General features: G+C 40.2%; 1 protein-coding gene and 2 non-coding genes across 10 annotated transcripts in view; all 3 read left to right on the forward strand.

Annotated features, from left to right (window-relative positions):
* Window positions 1–17,677, forward strand: part of CHD8 (chromodomain helicase DNA binding protein 8) — an 81,775-nt gene extending 64,098 nt beyond the window's left edge. For 6 of the 8 annotated variants that reach the window (XM_037017607.2, XM_037017611.2, XM_073211538.1 and 3 more), the window contains 25 exons: window positions 778–954; window positions 1,911–2,054; window positions 2,319–2,574; window positions 3,182–3,392; window positions 3,607–3,802; window positions 4,320–4,487; window positions 4,687–4,866; window positions 5,002–5,112; window positions 5,452–5,648; window positions 5,890–6,089; window positions 6,171–6,351; window positions 6,845–6,934; window positions 7,203–7,306; window positions 8,370–8,499; window positions 9,567–9,642; window positions 10,108–10,162; window positions 10,340–10,547; window positions 10,965–11,173; window positions 11,268–11,987; window positions 12,183–12,334; window positions 12,605–12,907; window positions 13,747–13,860; window positions 14,054–14,233; window positions 14,612–14,728; window positions 16,706–17,677. In XM_037017607.2, the coding sequence (XP_036873502.1) occupies window positions 778–954; window positions 1,911–2,054; window positions 2,319–2,574; window positions 3,182–3,392; window positions 3,607–3,802; window positions 4,320–4,487; window positions 4,687–4,866; window positions 5,002–5,112; window positions 5,452–5,648; window positions 5,890–6,089; window positions 6,171–6,351; window positions 6,845–6,934; window positions 7,203–7,306; window positions 8,370–8,499; window positions 9,567–9,642; window positions 10,108–10,162; window positions 10,340–10,547; window positions 10,965–11,173; window positions 11,268–11,987; window positions 12,183–12,334; window positions 12,605–12,907; window positions 13,747–13,860; window positions 14,054–14,233; window positions 14,612–14,728; window positions 16,706–17,266 (5,040 nt within the window). In that variant the 3' untranslated portion in view covers window positions 17,267–17,677. The remainder of the gene's footprint in view (window positions 1–777; window positions 955–1,910; window positions 2,055–2,318; window positions 2,575–3,181; window positions 3,393–3,606; window positions 3,803–4,319; window positions 4,488–4,686; window positions 4,867–5,001; window positions 5,113–5,451; window positions 5,649–5,889; window positions 6,090–6,170; window positions 6,352–6,844; window positions 6,935–7,202; window positions 7,307–8,369; window positions 8,500–9,566; window positions 9,643–10,107; window positions 10,163–10,339; window positions 10,548–10,964; window positions 11,174–11,267; window positions 11,988–12,182; window positions 12,335–12,604; window positions 12,908–13,746; window positions 13,861–14,053; window positions 14,234–14,611; window positions 14,729–16,705) is intronic. The other 2 variants (XM_037017609.2, XM_073211539.1) reach the window with 2 other exon arrangements.
* LOC118972287 (small nucleolar RNA U6-53/MBII-28) lies at window positions 8,958–9,067 on the forward strand. Its single transcript, XR_005061188.1, has one exon. It is a non-coding gene; the product is annotated as a small nucleolar RNA U6-53/MBII-28 (small nucleolar RNA).
* LOC118972288 (small nucleolar RNA U6-53/MBII-28) lies at window positions 13,441–13,549 on the forward strand. The gene has a single exon (XR_005061189.1). It is a non-coding gene; the product is annotated as a small nucleolar RNA U6-53/MBII-28 (small nucleolar RNA).
* Window positions 17,678–17,952: the final 275 nt, after the last annotated feature.

Raw genomic sequence — 17,952 nt, forward strand, 5'->3', positions numbered from 1 at the left:
TATTCAGTGGACATTTTGATCCAGTGGAAGTTCTGACTTTATTTGTGAATACATGCATTTTAAATAGAATTTTACCAGCATTGATGAGTTTTCATCAAGAAAGTATATTTTCCAGAAAGAAATTCACTTAGGTACTTTAATTCATTGATGTATATATGGTGGTGAACTTAAGCCATTTCCTTGTTTTGAAGTGTGCTAAAATTTTCATCAAGATCAGATCCATTTTCTATGTAACTTTGAAAATAAAAATTTGAATCATTCATCCTTTCTCAATATTGATTTTATGAATTGTATTTTTACCATTAGTTTTCTGTGCGTTTTCTTTCAAACCAAATTTATTCAAGTCATATTTTGCTGCTTTTATTTTGTTCAGATGGTTTGATTCTTCTATTCATTTTTAGATAGTAATATTACCAAATGCTGAATTAGCAATTTCCCTTTTATTAGTTTTGTTTTGTATGTTTCAGCAATGCCCAACATTTGTGGATTTCAGTGTTATAAGATCTAGGGTTGAGATATATGGCATAGATGGAGTCAAAAATGGCCAGCACTTTTTTCTCATTTTCCCAAGAAGCTAAATATGTTGAGGAGGTAATGCATCTTAGACTCAGCGATTTGGCACTGCTTATCATTAAGATAAACTGTGGAGGTGGGTAGGTAGTGCAGTTGGCATTTCCAGTAAGTCTGCCTGAATATAGAAAAGAGAATGTGTAATTCAGAAGCTCTCTGGTTAGGTACAGTTTATGCCTCTTCTCACTTTACTGCCTTCATGCTTAGGGGCGCCTGATCCCAGGTGCATACAAGTTTGATGCCTTGATCACTACCTTTGAGATGATTTTATCAGACTGTCCTGAGCTTCGTGAGATTGAATGGCGTTGTGTCATCATTGACGAGGCTCATCGACTAAAGAACCGTAATTGCAAGCTGCTTGATAGTCTCAAGCACATGGACCTGGTGAGTTCCTCACATGACTTGCAGAAACACCTGGAATTAATAGAACTCTAATTCAGCAGAGAAGAAAAAAAGAGTCAGAACCTTGGGTAATGGGTATGGCTTAGGGGAATGGGAACCTGAAAGTCATATAAAAGTCATTCATTTTAGAATTGGAAGGCAATTGTAGGTTAGTGGTTCTCATCCAGGTAGTGAGGTGGGATACTATGTAATTACCTATTGCTGCATATCAGAATACCCTAAAACTTAGTGGCTTGAAACAACAACTCTTATTTTTCATGATTCTCTAGCTTGGCTACCTGGGCCAGGCTCATATGGGCCATTCTTTTGGTGGTCTTGCTTGGAGTCAGTAGTGTAGCTGCATTTGGTAATGTTGCTGGGTGGGGTTCCTGGGTCACCTTCCACATGGTCTGTCATCCCTTCAGTCGGCCAGCCTTTGCTGCTTTACAGGGCAGAGTCAGGGCAGTGTACAAGAGGACAAAGGCAGAAGCTGCAAAGCCTTTGGAGTATTGGCTCTGAAACTCAGACAGTATCACTTTTGCTACATTCTCTTTGTCAGAGCAAGTCACAAGGCAAGCCCAGATTCAAGGGGTGAACCTTGATAGGAGGAACTACAAAGAATTAATGGCCCTATTTAATCCAGCACAGGTACATTCCCTAGAGGGATACATACTAGGATATCTGTGGGAAGATGAGTGTGGAGAGGCATATGTAGTTGGAAGAAAACATATTCTGAATATTTGATTATAATCATAATATTTATGTTAACCATGTTAAATAGTACCAAGAATTTTCTTGGATGTTTTATGTATAAAAAGAAGGAGCAAATGAAAGAAAAGAGTTATCTTGTCCATTCCCATAATTGTAAAGAAATTAAAGCTAAAGTTTTTTACTTGATAGAAAAATCCTATAAATCACTTGTGTTTTGAGTTTCATCATTCTGTTTTCTCCATTTCTAGGAACACAAAGTGCTACTCACAGGAACACCTTTGCAAAATACAGTGGAGGAGCTGTTTAGCTTGCTTCATTTCTTAGAACCTTCACAGTTTCCCTCAGAATCAGAATTCCTCAAGGACTTTGGGGATCTGAAGACAGAGGAACAGGTAGGAAGTCTGTCAGAGGAGGTACTAACTAACCCAGGAGAAGAAAAATAAAGTTTGCATGAGGCAGACATCTATTGCCATAGGCATCAAGGGTGTTTCTGAATTCCGTATAACCTTGTGCCCACATTATTTGTTGACAATGTCCAAAATCTATATTTCTTAGATACTGGAAAACTCATTGTACTTCTCCATGTTTCCATGTAATGTAAGAATGAATATTTGTTCTCATATTGTTGATTTATTTTCTCTCTGTATTGGGCATAGGTACAAAAATTGCAGGCTATTCTCAAGCCAATGATGCTGAGAAGACTCAAAGAAGATGTTGAAAAAAACTTGGCACCCAAACAGGAGACTATTATTGAAGTGGAGCTGACTAACATCCAGAAGAAATACTACCGGGCTATTTTGGAGAAGAATTTCTCCTTTCTTTCCAAAGGGGCAGGCCATACTAATATGCCTAATCTACTCAATACAATGATGGAGTTGCGCAAATGCTGCAATCACCCATATCTCATCAACGGTGAGAGAATTCCTGGAAAATACCTGCATTTCTGTATTAATTGGTCATTTTCTGTTGCTCTGCCTCAGGAACAATGGATGCATTGACCTATCCAGCCTAATTTGGGAGTGGAGGGGCATTCCCCTTTTAAAACAATTCTTATGTGTAATGTCTTTTCTTTTCTAGTTCTTTCTGTTCCCTTGATCCTGAATCATCTCCAAAATTAAATAGAATTTGCTGTTCAGAATTTCATGAATGAGAACTCAAGTCATGCTGTTCTCTGGATAAATGTCCTCATTTATATTCCAGTTTGCTCTTCTGTTTTAGATGCCAATAGGGTGGTAATAGTAGTTTGCATGTAATATCTTAGTTCTTGTCCATATACTTACATATTTTTTACCAAATTACAATTTGAAACCTGACCTAAGGTGTTTCGTGTAACACAGCTGAAGATGACTGAGGATTTTTTTGGATGCTAAAATCATGTTTATGGGAAATGTTGATCTGAGGTCAGATTACTTTTTTGTCCTTGCTTTCTTATCTCAGTTAAATAAACTACAGAAGATAAACGACAGCATGAGTGTGTTTCTCTGGATCTCACCATCAAGTTTGATTTTTCTTTTGGCAGGTGCAGAAGAAAAAATCCTAACAGAATTTCGAGAAGCTTGCCATATTATACCTCATGACTTCCACTTGCAGGCCATGGTTCGTTCAGCTGGCAAATTGGTTCTTATTGACAAGTTACTTCCAAAACTTAAAGCTGGTGGCCATAAAGTTCTAATTTTTTCCCAGATGGTACGCTGCCTAGATATCCTGGAGGATTATCTGATCCAGAGAAGGTGAGAAAAGAGAGTCATCTATTGCCTTGTGTTTACTATATCCTCACAAAGCTGCAATGAGTAGGAGGGTGTGGGTTTAATTAAAGTTGGCCAGGACTGGAATACGGTTTTTGGTCATTAGAGATATAGAGGTACTGGGATTGATCTTAGTTTGCCTTGTGGTCTCCTTTTCTGCTTAGCCAATTAAATGTTTTTTTCTGTAATTCCTGTACAGGTACTTATATGAGCGTATTGATGGGCGAGTTAGAGGCAACCTTCGACAGGCTGCTATTGACCGCTTCAGCAAACCTGATTCAGATCGCTTTGTCTTCTTGCTGTGCACCCGGGCTGGTGGACTTGGTATTAATCTCACAGCTGCTGATACTTGCATCATCTTTGATTCAGACTGGAATCCACAAAATGACCTGCAGGTAAAGGAAATCATTGTTTTAGGGACTAACTACATAACCTAGGAGGTTTTCAACAGGATTAGGATCGCTTAAAAAGACTTGTCCTTCAGGGAGTATGGAATTGTTTACTTACTTAGATGTGGCAGTCTAGATCAGAGGTCAGCAAACCTTTTCCATACAGGACAAGGCAGTAAATGTTTTAGGCTTTGCAGACCACACAACTGCTGTTGTAATACTAGCCTCTGCACTGAAGGCACAAAAGCAGACATAGGTGATCTGTAAATGAATGGATGGGGCTGTGTTTCAGTAAAAGTACAGAAATAGCTGGCTTTGCAGCCCATAGTTTTCTGACCCCTGGTCTATATTATGAGGCAATAATTTCATCTTGATATTGACTTGATTTTGAGTTTATCTCATTGCTGCTTTACAGATACAAATTAGTATTTTTAATCATTTCTTGACAATAAATTAGTATTTTTAATCATTTCTTGACATAATTTTATGTTAACTTTGCTCTTCCTTTTTTTTTTTAAACCAGGCCCAGGCACGGTGTCATCGAATTGGGCAGAGCAAAGCTGTGAAGGTGTACCGTCTCATCACTCGTAATTCTTATGAGAGAGAGATGTTTGATAAGGCCAGCCTCAAGTTGGGATTGGATAAGGCTGTGCTTCAGTCCATGAGTGGTCGGGATGGCAACATTACTGGAGTATGTCCTTTTATAACTCTGCAGATATGTTTGAGGCAGGTTCTAGTGACAGAGGGAAATAAAAATCTGTATTTGTACAAGAGTCTGACCACCTTATTTGGATTCTCGATTGTTTTTTCTTATAATAAACTAAAATATTATGATATGATTGGATAATACTCGCTTGGTAGTCTTTTCATCTTTCTATTTGATTTTGTAGATCCAGCAGTTCTCCAAGAAAGAGATTGAAGATCTCTTACGCAAAGGAGCATATGCAGCCATAATGGAGGAAGATGATGAGGGCTCCAAGTTTTGTGAAGAGGATATTGACCAGATCTTGTTAAGACGAACCACAACCATCACCATTGAGTCTGAAGGAAAGGGTTCTACCTTTGCCAAGGTGTGTTCCATATGTGCCAGAGTTTGAGACAGGAATCTCTGGAATTTAAATGTATTTTTTTAATGTACTTAGTGGTTTCCCATTGCTCAAAAAAGTGTCATAGTCAACTTTACTCTGTTCTTCGCCCCTCACTAGGCAAGCTTTGTTGCTTCTGAAAATAGAACAGATATTTCTCTGGATGACCCCAACTTTTGGCAGAAGTGGGCCAAAAAGGCTGACCTGGACATGGATCTACTCAATAGCAAGGTGAGCTTCCTTTTCCTTTAGAGAGGAAGTACTGTGGAAGATACATTACTTTCTGGAGTTGTATAGCTGTTTGGATATTCTGTGTTGACCTTGTCTTATGATGGTGTATTATAAACAAGGACTGTTGTAAAGACTTTCTACATAGGCAGTCCAGGAAACTTCTTAGATCTACCAGTTTTGCTTCCTGAGTCCTTGTAGATTATTTTGCATGTCCTAAATAATCTCTCTTGAGTATTTACAAATGTTACATCCAAGGCTATTTCAATCCAGGATTGTCTTAATTCCTTTCCCATGATCATATCCTGAAGAGAGTTACCTCTCCTTCTGTCCTCTGCATAGAATAACTTGGTGATTGACACACCTAGAGTACGAAAACAGACCCGCCACTTCAGCACTCTGAAAGATGATGACCTCGTGGAATTTTCTGATTTGGAAAGTGAAGATGACGAGCGACCGCGCTCTCGCCGACATGACCGTCATCATACCTATGGGCGCACTGACTGCTTTAGAGTGGAAAAGCACCTCTTGGTATATGGGTAAGAATCCACCGTGCCATCAGAAGTCATGCATCTCCATCTTGATAAATATCCTGTTTGCTTTTCAAATTGGACATATGACCAAAAAGAATAATGGGGAAAAGTTTTATTTATTTTGCTCCCATGTTTTCCCAAGTTCTTTTTATCTCCTGCCCCTTGGGAGATGTGCTTGTGGAGCCTAAGGAATATCATTGAAGTCCCCAGGAAAATAATAACAGAATTCCCTTTTCTGTTTTTCTAGTTGGGGGCGGTGGCGAGATATCTTATCTCATGGACGTTTCAAGCGACGTATGACTGAACGAGATGTGGAGACAATCTGTCGGGCCATACTTGTGTACTGTCTTCTACACTATCGTGGGGATGAAAATATCAAAGGCTTCATCTGGGACTTGATTAGCCCTGCTGAAAATGGCAAGACAAAAGAATTGCAGAATCATTCAGGTAATTATCAACTCTTTACTTTTCATCTTCCTATAGGTTTACCTAATCTTTTTCAGGTCCAAGGGTTTTTCTCAATCCAAGTCTTCAATATCTCCCCTTTCCCAGGTCTGTCTATCCCTGTGCCCCGTGGACGCAAGGGGAAAAAAGTAAAGTCACAAAGCACTTTTGATATCCATAAGGCAGATTGGATCCGGAAATACAACCCTGATACTCTATTCCAAGATGAGAGTTATAAGAAGCATTTGAAACATCAGTGTAATAAGTAAGGATGGGGATCTAGAGGGTATTATGCTCAGTGAAATAAGCCAGGCAGAGAAAGACAAATACCTTGATTTCACTTACTTACGGAATATAAAAACAAAGCAAAACAGAATAGCAGTAGACTCATAGACATTGAGAATTGACTAGTGGTTACCAAGGAGAAGGGGTTGGGGCATTGAAGAAGATAAAGGGGCATAATAATTCGCAATTACAGTATTAGTTCATCATGGGGATGGTAGTACAGCACAGAGAATATAGTCAATGATTCTGTAACGTCTTATTATGTTGATAGATAGTAACCACACTGGAGGGGTGAGGATTTAATAATACGGGTAACTGTTGACCCATTGTGTTGTATATTTGAAACCAGCAGAAGGTTGTTTATCAATGATAACTTTAATTAAAAAGGTTGTAATTCAGGAAAGAATAAAGCATTGTCCACCTCAAACTTTCTACACTATTACTGATCCAGCTGTAACCCCTCTCTCTCCTAGGGTGTTGTTGCGGGTACGAATGCTCTACTACCTGAGGCAGGAGGTTATTGGAGACCAGGCAGAAAAGGTGTTAGGGGGTGCCATTGCCAGGTAAAGTTAGGCTGTGTTTTATTTTATGCCCTGCCTTATTCCAGAAAAGATGGGTTCATTTCATTTGTTATTATCTTTGGGATACTTGGTAATTAAAATCTGTATATCAGGTTGTTAATCCTATACTTGATACCAGTGGAGGGAAATAGGCAGATGTGTGAGCACTGAATTAATGGATAAAAGAAAATACTTAGAGTAAACTTACTAAGGTGATTATCAGTTTTAATTTTCTACATTGCTGGCTGACCCCGCCCTCTTATTCCTTTAGTGAGATTGACATATGGTTCCCAGTAGTGGATCAGCTGGAAGTTCCAACAGCATGGTGGGACAGTGAGGCTGACAAGTCCCTGCTTATTGGAGTCTTTAAGCATGGTAGGTACTCTCTTTTTGATCTATTCCTTTCCAGCTGTGGATTTATGGGAAACTAGTTCTTAATATCTAGTGCAGAGCGATTTGTTCCTGTAAATAGATGTTCAGGAAAGACCAGATACACAGTGAATTCACAAGGTAGGGGGTCTCCCATCTGTTCTGTTATCACTGTTATCAGTCTGTATGTCATGGCATCTAAGTTAAGGTTTCATAAATCAGGGAGGTAATATATGCCCACTCCTGTTAATAATAACCATGCTTAATTTATATGACTTTTCCGGTGGCTTGCTGAAGGTGTTCAACTTATGTTACATCCCATTTGTCTAAATGTTCAGCAGTCACTCTGATGCAGGTATGAATAGTGTTTTAGTGCAACAAAAAATGGTGTATAAAAAAAGGGAGAATTCTCCTTAATAACAAATCCCAGGCATTAAAAGCAGTGAGTGCTAACTTCCAGCCCAGTAATTTAGGAAATTGGAATATCATTTCTTTTTCTAAAATACTTTTCTGCAAGGTAAAAGTAATGGCATTTAATCCATGTTTGTGAGAAAGTTAATGTGGTAAGAAAAACTGAGCATTTGTAGTCTTAGATTTACTTGTAAGACACAGAGGTTCATATGATAGCAAATATCCTGCATTTATTCATTCATTCACCATTCATCAAACATTCATAGTGCCTGCTAGTTACAGAAGTTTCTTATCCTTCATTTAAAAATGTATTACCTAGCCCTAAGTTATTTGACTATTTTAGTTTCCCTGTCTCTGTAGTGAGAATAATAGAAACATTACCAGTTAAAAGGCTTCGTAAATCACCATGCTAAATAAACTCTGATTAGATATTTATCTTCAGTAACTATTGATAAAACTCCTTATGACTCTTAAATTGCTGTAGAAATGTTAAATATAATAATGTAACCCAACATCTGTCCAAGTTAATATTTTAACTACATTTTGTATTATGAGCAAAGTAGCCCACATACTCTAATTATTCCAGCAACGTACAAAGTAAGCATAAAGGCAAAATGAATCTCTGATTTTCTTCACCTTATGGCCCTTTTTCTTCTAGGCTATGAGAAATACAATACTATGAGGGCAGACCCAGCTTTATGCTTCCTGGAAAAGGCAGGCCGACCAGATGAGAAAGCCATTGCAGCAGAACATCGAGTGCTGGATAATTTCTCTGACATAGTGGAAGGGTAAACATTGGTGTTTATTAGTTCTCTTCAAATTGGAGTCCACCGTGTGACAGCTATTAGTTGCTTATGCTAAGAGATAACATAATTAGCTTTGACTGAATCTGGTGGGATTCTTACTGTTGGTTTTATTCACAATTGATAAATTCTTAACCAAGAATGGGACTAGGAGAAAGGACTGCAGAAACTGACTGAAAACCACACCTTGCCGTAAAATTCAACTATGGTGAAAATTAATGTTATTACCTATTGGCTGACTTGTTCTATTCAGTTTTCTTTGCAATGCTTTTTTGTATAGCCACAGTAGCTGAGAGGAGAGCTATCTTTCTCTGTAAAGGTAGCACCTATGCAACTCCCCCATGCCACTTATGTGGTAGAGCCTCAGGAATTTTAGCCCTGCTTTTTTATAACCTCTCAAAGGTGGCAGACACATAAAGGCATTTACTCTGTCTGGATACATGCCTCAGTGATGAGTTGCCATGCTAATACTGAGCCATCAGGTAGGGCAGTATTGCCCTGGTTTGGGTGCCAGTGAGTTTAACAAAACTTCTCACATGGAGACCTGAGAGGCATGTGAATATCCACCTGCTCCTTCACGATTGAGAGATTTCGTTGATGATCACAGCCCCACAGCTCTTAGTATAAGACCCTTAGAGGAAATTGGGCCATTCATTGCAAATAATTTATGTTACCCTTCTGCTCAACAGAGCAAAGTAGTAAAAATAAGCAAGCATGGACCATTCAAACACAATAACAAAAGTTAATAGTTGGGAAGGAAGGGGAGAATGGGTTAAACAATAAAAGGGCTATGAAGAGAAAGGAAGTATGCTCGTCAAAGTGCTTCATTTCACATTCAAGCAATTTAGAATGACACTTTGTGAGTTTCTCTCAGGTCTTTGTTGGGTATTATACCTAACTTACTCAAAGCTTAACACCTGGCCTGCCATTCCTTCCAGCATGAAAGATGATTGCATGCTGGATTGTATGTTTGGCCATGTCTTCATCCTAGGTTCCTCTTAGTGAAAGAAGATACATTGTTAACAAGTTTTCATGCCTCTGGATAATTTTAGGGTTGACTTCGATAAGGATTGTGAAGATCCTGAATATAAACCACTCCAGGGTCCCCCTAAGGACCAAGATGATGAGGTGAGGGATTCTCATTTGAGTCTAGCTTTTCTCTGTTACTGAATAGTTAAATATCCTCCCCTTCCTTGAATCCTGAAATACATTGACTAGCTTATAATACAAAATGGAAAACGGTTACCATTTGAGGATATAAAGTATTAATGGAAAGGATTGTAATGCCAGCTGAGGGGGATCAGGGATGGCTTTGTGGAGGAGGTGGGACCCAGGCTTGACACTGAAGTATATTATTTCACTACTGAATTCCTGAGTCCCATTATCTTTAATCATTAGTAAGAACCCACTTTTCAGGTTCAACTTCCCTATTCTTTCAGTTGGTTACTTCCAGTTTTTGTGAGGGTTTTTTTTGTTAGACATTTCTCTTCATCCCTTTGGTATCATAGGAGGACACATTAAGTGATTTCAGAGTACCAACTTCTCCCCCTTTCCCTCCTCCCTCCATCCTATGTGGTGGATCTCCTTTTCTAGGGTGATCCCTTGATGATGATGGATGAGGAGATCTCAGTAATTGATGGAGATGAAGGTAAACTTCTAGATTCAGTGGTACAATTTTGTGTGGGGTGGTGGGGTTGGGGAATTATTGACTAAATTCTATTCTATCTTGGTATTTCTAAGCTTTGCCTCTGGGTGGGTTGAAATACCAGTATTATCTCTATTGTCTTTCCTGCACCTCCTGTTCATTCTACTTTGCTTCCCACAGCCCAGGTGACCCAACAGCCAGGCCACCTATTCTGGCCTCCAGGCTCTGCTCTGACAGCTAGGCTTCGACGCCTAGTCACAGCCTATCAGCGCAGCTACAAGAGAGAACAGATGAAGATAGAGGCTGCAGAACGTGGGGACCGGAGACGACGGCGTTGTGAGGCAGCCTTCAAGCTAAAAGAAATTGCACGGCGGGAGAAACAACAAAGGTAAAATATGGCTGGGAATTGGGGCTGAGCTATTACATCTTCAGCATATAGCATGGGCCCTATATGGAAAAGCATCTTAGGAAGGATTTATTTGGAATCCCCTATAGAGGGTCCATCTTTTTTGCTTTTAATTTTTATACCTCTGTGACACAGCTCTCCCCACTGTGCAAAATCATAACTCCTAAGAGGGTCTCCTAGGTAGCCTTTCTCATTCATTTTCCTGCATCATTTTTCCCCTTAGCTTGCTAATTCTCAGATTATTACATGTTACAGAATATCTCTCCTGCTGTCTTCTCGCCCTTTTTTTTTGCTCATAGTTTCAGTTTCTGTGTAATCAGATATTCTAAGCCACACTAAGAAGTAACCTGTTTCCCTGTATTCTGATCACTGTTGCCTGCTTCCTCTTCCCTTTGTTAGATGGACAAGGCGTGAACAAACTGATTTTTATCGAGTGGTGTCTACCTTTGGTGTGGAGTATGACCCTGACACCATGCAGTTCCATTGGGAGCGCTTTCGCACTTTCGCCCGACTGGACAAAAAAACAGATGAAAGCCTTACCAAGTACTTCCATGGCTTTGTGGCCATGTGCCGCCAAGTGTGCCGCCTTCCCCCAGCAGCTGGAGATGGTAAGCAAGACTGGGAGAGTTTTGAGTGAATGGAGATGGGTGGCAATAGAACCAACTCTTGGTCCATTTCACCTTCCACCCCTGTCTCTTGCAGAGCCCCCGGATCCTAACCTGTTCATTGAGCCCGTCACTGAGGAGAGGGCCTCACGGACTCTCTACCGTATTGAATTGCTACGGCGCTTACGGGAACAAGTTTTATGCCACCCCCTTTTGGAAGACAGGCTGGCACTATGTCAGCCTCCAGGTCCTGAACTACCCAAATGGTGGGAGCCCATTCGGCATGATGGGGAGCTTCTACGAGGGGCAGCCCGTCATGGGGTCAGCCAAACAGACTGCAACATCATGCAGGACCCAGACTTCTCTTTCCTGGCTGCCCGTATGAATTACATGCAGAACCATCAGGCAGGAGCACCGGCTCCATCCCTGTCACGCTGCTCTACCCCACTGCTCCACCAGCAGTATATCTCACGCACTGCCTCACCATTGCCCCTGCGCCCAGATGCTCCTGTTGAAAAGCCACCTGAGGAGACAGCTGCCCAGGTCCCCAGTTTGGAGAGTCTGACTTTAAAGCTAGAGCATGAGGTGGTGGCCAGGAGCCGACCAACCCCACAAGACTATGAGGTGCAAGTAGCCCCCTCTGATACAACCCCTGTGGTTTCCCGGAGCGTTCCACCAGTCAAACTGGAGGATGAGGATGATTCAGACTCTGAGCTGGACTTGAGCAAGCTGTCACCATCATCCTCTTCTTCCTCATCCTCATCCAGCTCCAGCTCCAGCACTGATGAGAGTGAGGACGAGAAGGAAGAGAAGCTAAGTGAGTGCCTGTGACAGGCTGTTGGCCCTCTTCCCTATTCCCACCCCTCGCACCTTTTGCTCTTTTTCTTTTCTACACACCTGAGAGGTTTAGGTTATGAGTTGACAGCAAATGGGAGGTTATTCTTTGGACCTTATACATTCCTGTATACCTTTATTCTTCCTTCTTTGCTCACTCGTTCTGTATCATCCCTAGCTGCTGACCGGTCCCACTCTAAGCTCTATGATGAGGAGAGTCTCCTATCTCTTACTATGTCCCAAGATGGATTTCCAAATGACGATGGAGAACAAATGACCCCTGAGCTTCTGCTGCTACAAGAAAGACAGAGAGCCTCTGAGTGGCCAAAGGTAACATTCCTGGACATGTACAGTCTAGAAACATAGTGTTACATACAGGGAACAAAGAACAGATGGTTCTGGTTTTCTTTTATTGTATTTAAAGCTACGGTTTTTTCATGAAACTCTCTCCATTTAACTTAGGGATCTGATACTATTACCTCTCCTTTTTGCCTTATGATTTTGACCCATCTTGATAATGATGGCAGTACTGTTTGGCACAGGATCACAAAGCTACCACTCAGGCCCTAAAGCCAGTATTGATTTTTTCCCCCCACTCAGGATCGTGTCCTGATAAACCGTATTGACCTCGTCTGCCAGGCTGTACTCTCAGGGAAATGGCCTTCTAGCCGCCGGAGCCAGGAGATGGTAACAGGAGGAGTTTTGGGGCCAGGCAACCACTTGCTCGATAGTCCCTCATTGACTCCAGGAGAATATGGTGACTCCCCAGTCCCAACACCACGAAGTAGCAGTGCAGCTTCGATGGCAGAGGAGGAGGTGTCCGCAGTCACCACAGCAGCGGCTCAGTTCACCAAGCTTCGCCGAGGCATGGATGAGAAGGAGTTTACAGTACAGATCAAAGATGTAAGCTCAGCATTTATGCCTGGGGAAGTGCGGAAGGAGGCTGTAGTGCTTGCTAACTAGTTTCACTAACAGGATCCTAAACTTATTTGGTTAGCTAACTGTAAAAATGGGAGAAGCAGAAAAAAATAGAGCTCACAGAGATCCATTTAGGAAAGGTCATGGCAGTAAAGGAATATGGATTTGTATTTCCTGAGGACCGGATTAAAAGAAATCATATTTTTGAAATAAATTTAATTGACACAATTATTCTTTTTTTGGGTGGCTTTTATTTAAATCCTAGAAACAGTTTTTAAAAATTGAAATAAAATTGTGGGAAAGCTATTAAAATGACACCTAAGTATTATGGGCCTCACTAAGTTATAAATAAAAAGGAGTTATTCCTACTTATATTAAATCAGTGTTATTTATTTTATAGATGGAAATTTTTATTTTTATTGACCTCCTTCCCTATTGAGCCCTATTAGGTAGTTATTAAGTGTACTCAGTAGGAAAACTTCCTTAAATTAGTATGTGACAAGGATATCAGGATTTTGCCCCTGTGATGAGTTGCCATGCTAATACTGAGACACCAGGCATGGGTTTTTACTCTTCATTGGGTGTTGTTGAGATAAATTCTACTTCTCTTAAATCTACCTGAGGGGCACTAGGTCAAGAAAGAAATCTAAGGAAAAACTAAGTAAGTTTGTTCTATTTTTAACTTCTACCCATTATTCAGGAGAGCCTTTCTTCTCACCATTATGGGCCAGAGGATGATGCTTATTCCAAGTCCCCCACAGCTTAATCTTTATTTTAAAAACATTTGCCATGTGACTTCTTGTGTGGGTGGGTTGTCTTTCTAGGAGGAAGGATTAAAGTTAACATTCCAGAAGCACAAGTTGATGGCTAATGGAGTAATGGGAGATGGACATCCACTGTTTCATAAAAAGAAGGGGAACAGAAAGAAGCTAGTTGAGGTGAGTGGTAGAGAAAGTTTTTAACATGATGATTAGGTAAGATATTTTTACTGTCACTAATTGATGAAGGCATTTGGGATTGAGGGACTAGAAGATATTTAGAGTTGTTTTATGGCTACTGTTGGCTCTGCTCCCCTCCCTCCCTGCTCCAAAGAAGAGTATGTGCTCATGGGGGTGGATTCTGGGTTTGCAGCTGGAGGTGGAGTGCATGGAAGAGCCTAATCACCTTGATGTGGACCTGGAGACCCGGATCCCTGTCATCAATAAGGTGGATGGTACTTTGCTGGTGGGTGAGGATGCCCCTCGCCGGGCTGAACTGGAGATGTGGTTACAGGGTCATCCAGAGTTCGCTGTCGATCCCCGATTTCTAGCGGTGAGTGGCAGTTCCATCCAGCAAGATTTAAAGTCATTCCCTTGTGTGTGAGGAGGAAGCATGCCATATTATGTTATTTGTTGTTTCTGCTTCTGCAAAATAAGAGTAATAATACCCAGTTTTCCTACCCCACGAAATTGTTGTGAGGATCAAAATAATGTTAAAGTATTTGTTAAACTAGGTGCTAGGCAAATATTTATTATTTAACTATTATATAAACATCTAATTTTTTGGAGAGAGCTCCTTAATGACATTTTCTACTAGGACTGATCCTTTGTTCATGCAATAAGCTTTTATTGTCAAACTAGACATTAATACCTTAATAATTACTCCAGAGATTTTTATTCTTCTAGGATAATTGATACTTTCCTATTGCAGTACATGGAGGATCGCAGAAAACAGAAGTGGCAGAGATGTAAAAAAAATAACAAGGCAGAACTAAACTGTTTGGGAATGGAACCAGTGCAGACAGCTAACTCTAGGAATGGAAAAAAGGTAAGACTGAGACATTACCACTCTGTTCCCAAAATTCTAAAACTCACTTTAGCACTTCAAGCATATTAAAATATAAGAATAAATAAAATGTGTAAGAATGTTCTAGTCCTTATCCTCCTTTTCTGCTAAGGGATTTTGGCAAACCATTTAACCTTTCCAGTTTGCACATCTTGAAAAATGAGGGTTTTAGAGCAGGTAATCTCTTAAAAAGTTTTATGATTCAAGATATATATTTTATGTGATTTGGGGCCTACTAAGGAAAACAGTCATGGGACTTCCCAACATACAAGAGGTTGAGAATCACTATTATGCCAGTAATGGAAAAAGGATAGGAAACCATTCTATAGTTTATAATAACAATTTTGGCCATTAGGTTATTCCATTATTTTCAAATGTACTTTTGCTTTTATCAAGATTATAGACCACTAAGTACTTATAAGCCAAAACATAACTGCAAAAGTTTCTCTTAGCTATGTTTGCCTTACTTTGGGAAATAGTTGTATTTTTTAAACATACATAACTCATGGTTTGGTTTAGCAAGCAGTCATTTAAAACAGATCAGCATTTTTGTGTACTCGCTTTATAAAACCACCCTCCACTCGATCTTTTATATACATCTCTATATATGTGATACATACGTAAAACCACATGCTTTATCTTTTAACAAACTTAATTTCCAAGTGAGCAATCATCTCTTTTGCATTTAACAAGTTCTGAGAATATTATTTTGCACATTATATTGTGAGGTGAATTTATAAGACTTATTATTTTTATATTGGTGAAAGTGGTTTCACATGAATACGGTTACCATGAAAGAATGTTTTAATTTTCCCTCTTTGCCTCCATGGGATCAAGTGTGTAATAAACAGAGTGATTGACATGGGAGGCTGATAGCTAGAAAGCAGTTATCTCAGATTTAACGTAATTGTATGGCCCATCAAAAGGCTTTCCTCCAATATTAAGTATTTTACCTAAAGAACTTTTCGCTGTTTTATAGCCAATTGATAACTCTAAGTAAGAAAATAGGAAATCATAGAAAATCATATGATTAGTATAGAAATCTTAATGCAGAACCAATGTATATATAGTACTACACTATTACTTGGACCCACAGATGTTTAGTCTATTATAGTTATATTCTTAAAGTCTAAACAAGTAGAATGTTGAAATGTTTGTTTTTTCCAAGTCAGAAAGGTATATTCTCATGTAAGATGGTAGGTTTAGATTGGGAAATAGTCCACAGACACAGGTATGAGTTGTCTTTTGAGTTTAATGCCAGTTTACCCAGTATTGTACTTAGGTCTGGCAAAACAGAGGCATTAAAAGTAATAAGTTCCCACGTAAGTGAACTTAGCCAAAATTTACAGTTAGAACATTTAGAAGAAGTAATTTAAAATTCAGCAGATATCAATTTTTATCAAATTGAAAAAAACTTATTTTTTTAAGTTTGATTAGGAGCTACTCACAATCTTTTTGGTGTTCTAGACGTACAGATGTTTTAATCTGACCTGTCTTTAGTTTACCCGACTCTGATGGTGATAATGAAGGCTAGCATAAATGTCAATCTAGTTGTGCTGCACTTCACATGGTAAGATTATTTGAACAATCTGCCATCCATAAAGTATATTGTGTAAGTACTGATTCACTTACTGTCTTACTCAGGCCCCTTAACAAGGTAAGCATTTGTGAAATGGTTGGTTGGCATAAAGAGGTACAATGTAGTCATGGAAAAAAAGCAAAACTTTATTCACATGAGTATTACTGTCACATCCTTAACCTTAGCTTTAGCATCAGAATGCCTCAGCCAGCTATGTCCAGCATTTCCTCTTTCCCATTATGATCAAGCCTCATCTAACTGTACTTGTTTGTCCCTCCAAAAGATAGATTCACTGAAAAAGCATTTGCAAGCTAGGACTCTGTTGACTTCTGTTTCTTTTCCTTTCTTTGTTTTTACTATCTTCTCTTCTTTCTCTCCAGGGTCTCCATGCTGAAACTGTGTTCAACCGGGTTTTGCCAGGGCCTATTGCACCAGACAGCAGCAAGAAACGGGCCCATAGAATGAGACCAGACCTATCTAAGATGATGGCCCTGATGCAGGGTGGCGGCACTGGGTCACTGTCTCTGCATAATACTTTCCAACACAGCACTAGTGGCCTGCAACCTATGTCATCTCTGGGTCACAGCAGTGCCACTTCTGCATCTTTGCCTTTTATGCCATTTGTGATGGGTGGTGCAGCATCATCCCCTCATGTAGACTCCAGCACCATTCTTCATCACCACCACCACCACCCCTACCCCCACCATCACCACCATCACCATCCAGGCCTGAGAGCCACTGGCTACCCTTCTTCACCAGCCACCACAACCTCTGGTACTGCCTTGAGGTTGCAACCACTGCAACCTGAGGAGGAGGAAGACGATGAGGATGAAGATGATGATTTATCTCAGGGCTATGATAGCTCAGAAAGGGACTTCTCACTCATTGATGATCCTATGATGCCAGCCAACTCAGACTCCAGTGAAGATGCTGATGACTGAAGCCCCAGCGTGGTCCTCTTTGCTGGGTAGCTGCTGTCTTTTCATTTACTCTGGCCCTTGAACTATGGAAAAGTGGGAGGGGCAGGGGAGATGTGGGGAAACCCAGGACTCCAGGAGGTGACAAGGAAAAAGAAAACTTGTACCTGACTGCTTCCAAATTTTAGAGGATTGGGTGGGCAGGGGAACTCCTAAAAGAATACATGACCACGTCCTCATTTCTGGGGAAGTAATGGAGACCAGAGCAGCTGATGTGCTCACCCCTACCCTAGACGCCTCCATTAACCACAGACTATGTAGCGCTGGCCCTGGCCTCCGGCAGAGCCTGTTCCTGGCTGAACTGTGGATACAGCTGGAGAGTCAGGAACTGTTACCTTCCTTCCCCTTGGCATTAATAAATTTAAGTTAATCCTTTTCCATTCTTCCCTTGTTCTATATGTGCTCAAACCCAATATAAATATTAAGAGTTTATGTTCATGATGGGTAATTTGAACGCAACTTAAGTTCATCACTGTTGATGGTAGCTTGAATAGGGCAGACAAGTCATTTGTGCTCCATTAAAGAATATGTAAATGTAAGTTTTCCAACTTCCTAAAGGCAAAGGAATTATTTAAGCTAAATAGCAGGCAAACTGTTGTTCCAGATTCAAACTCCAAGATCTTAGAAGAGACAAGAAGGAAGAATTTCTT

Source organism: Manis javanica, chromosome 8 (genome assembly GCF_040802235.1).
Source record: "Manis javanica isolate MJ-LG chromosome 8, MJ_LKY, whole genome shotgun sequence".
Classification (NCBI taxonomy): Eukaryota; Metazoa; Chordata; class Mammalia; order Pholidota; family Manidae; genus Manis; species Manis javanica.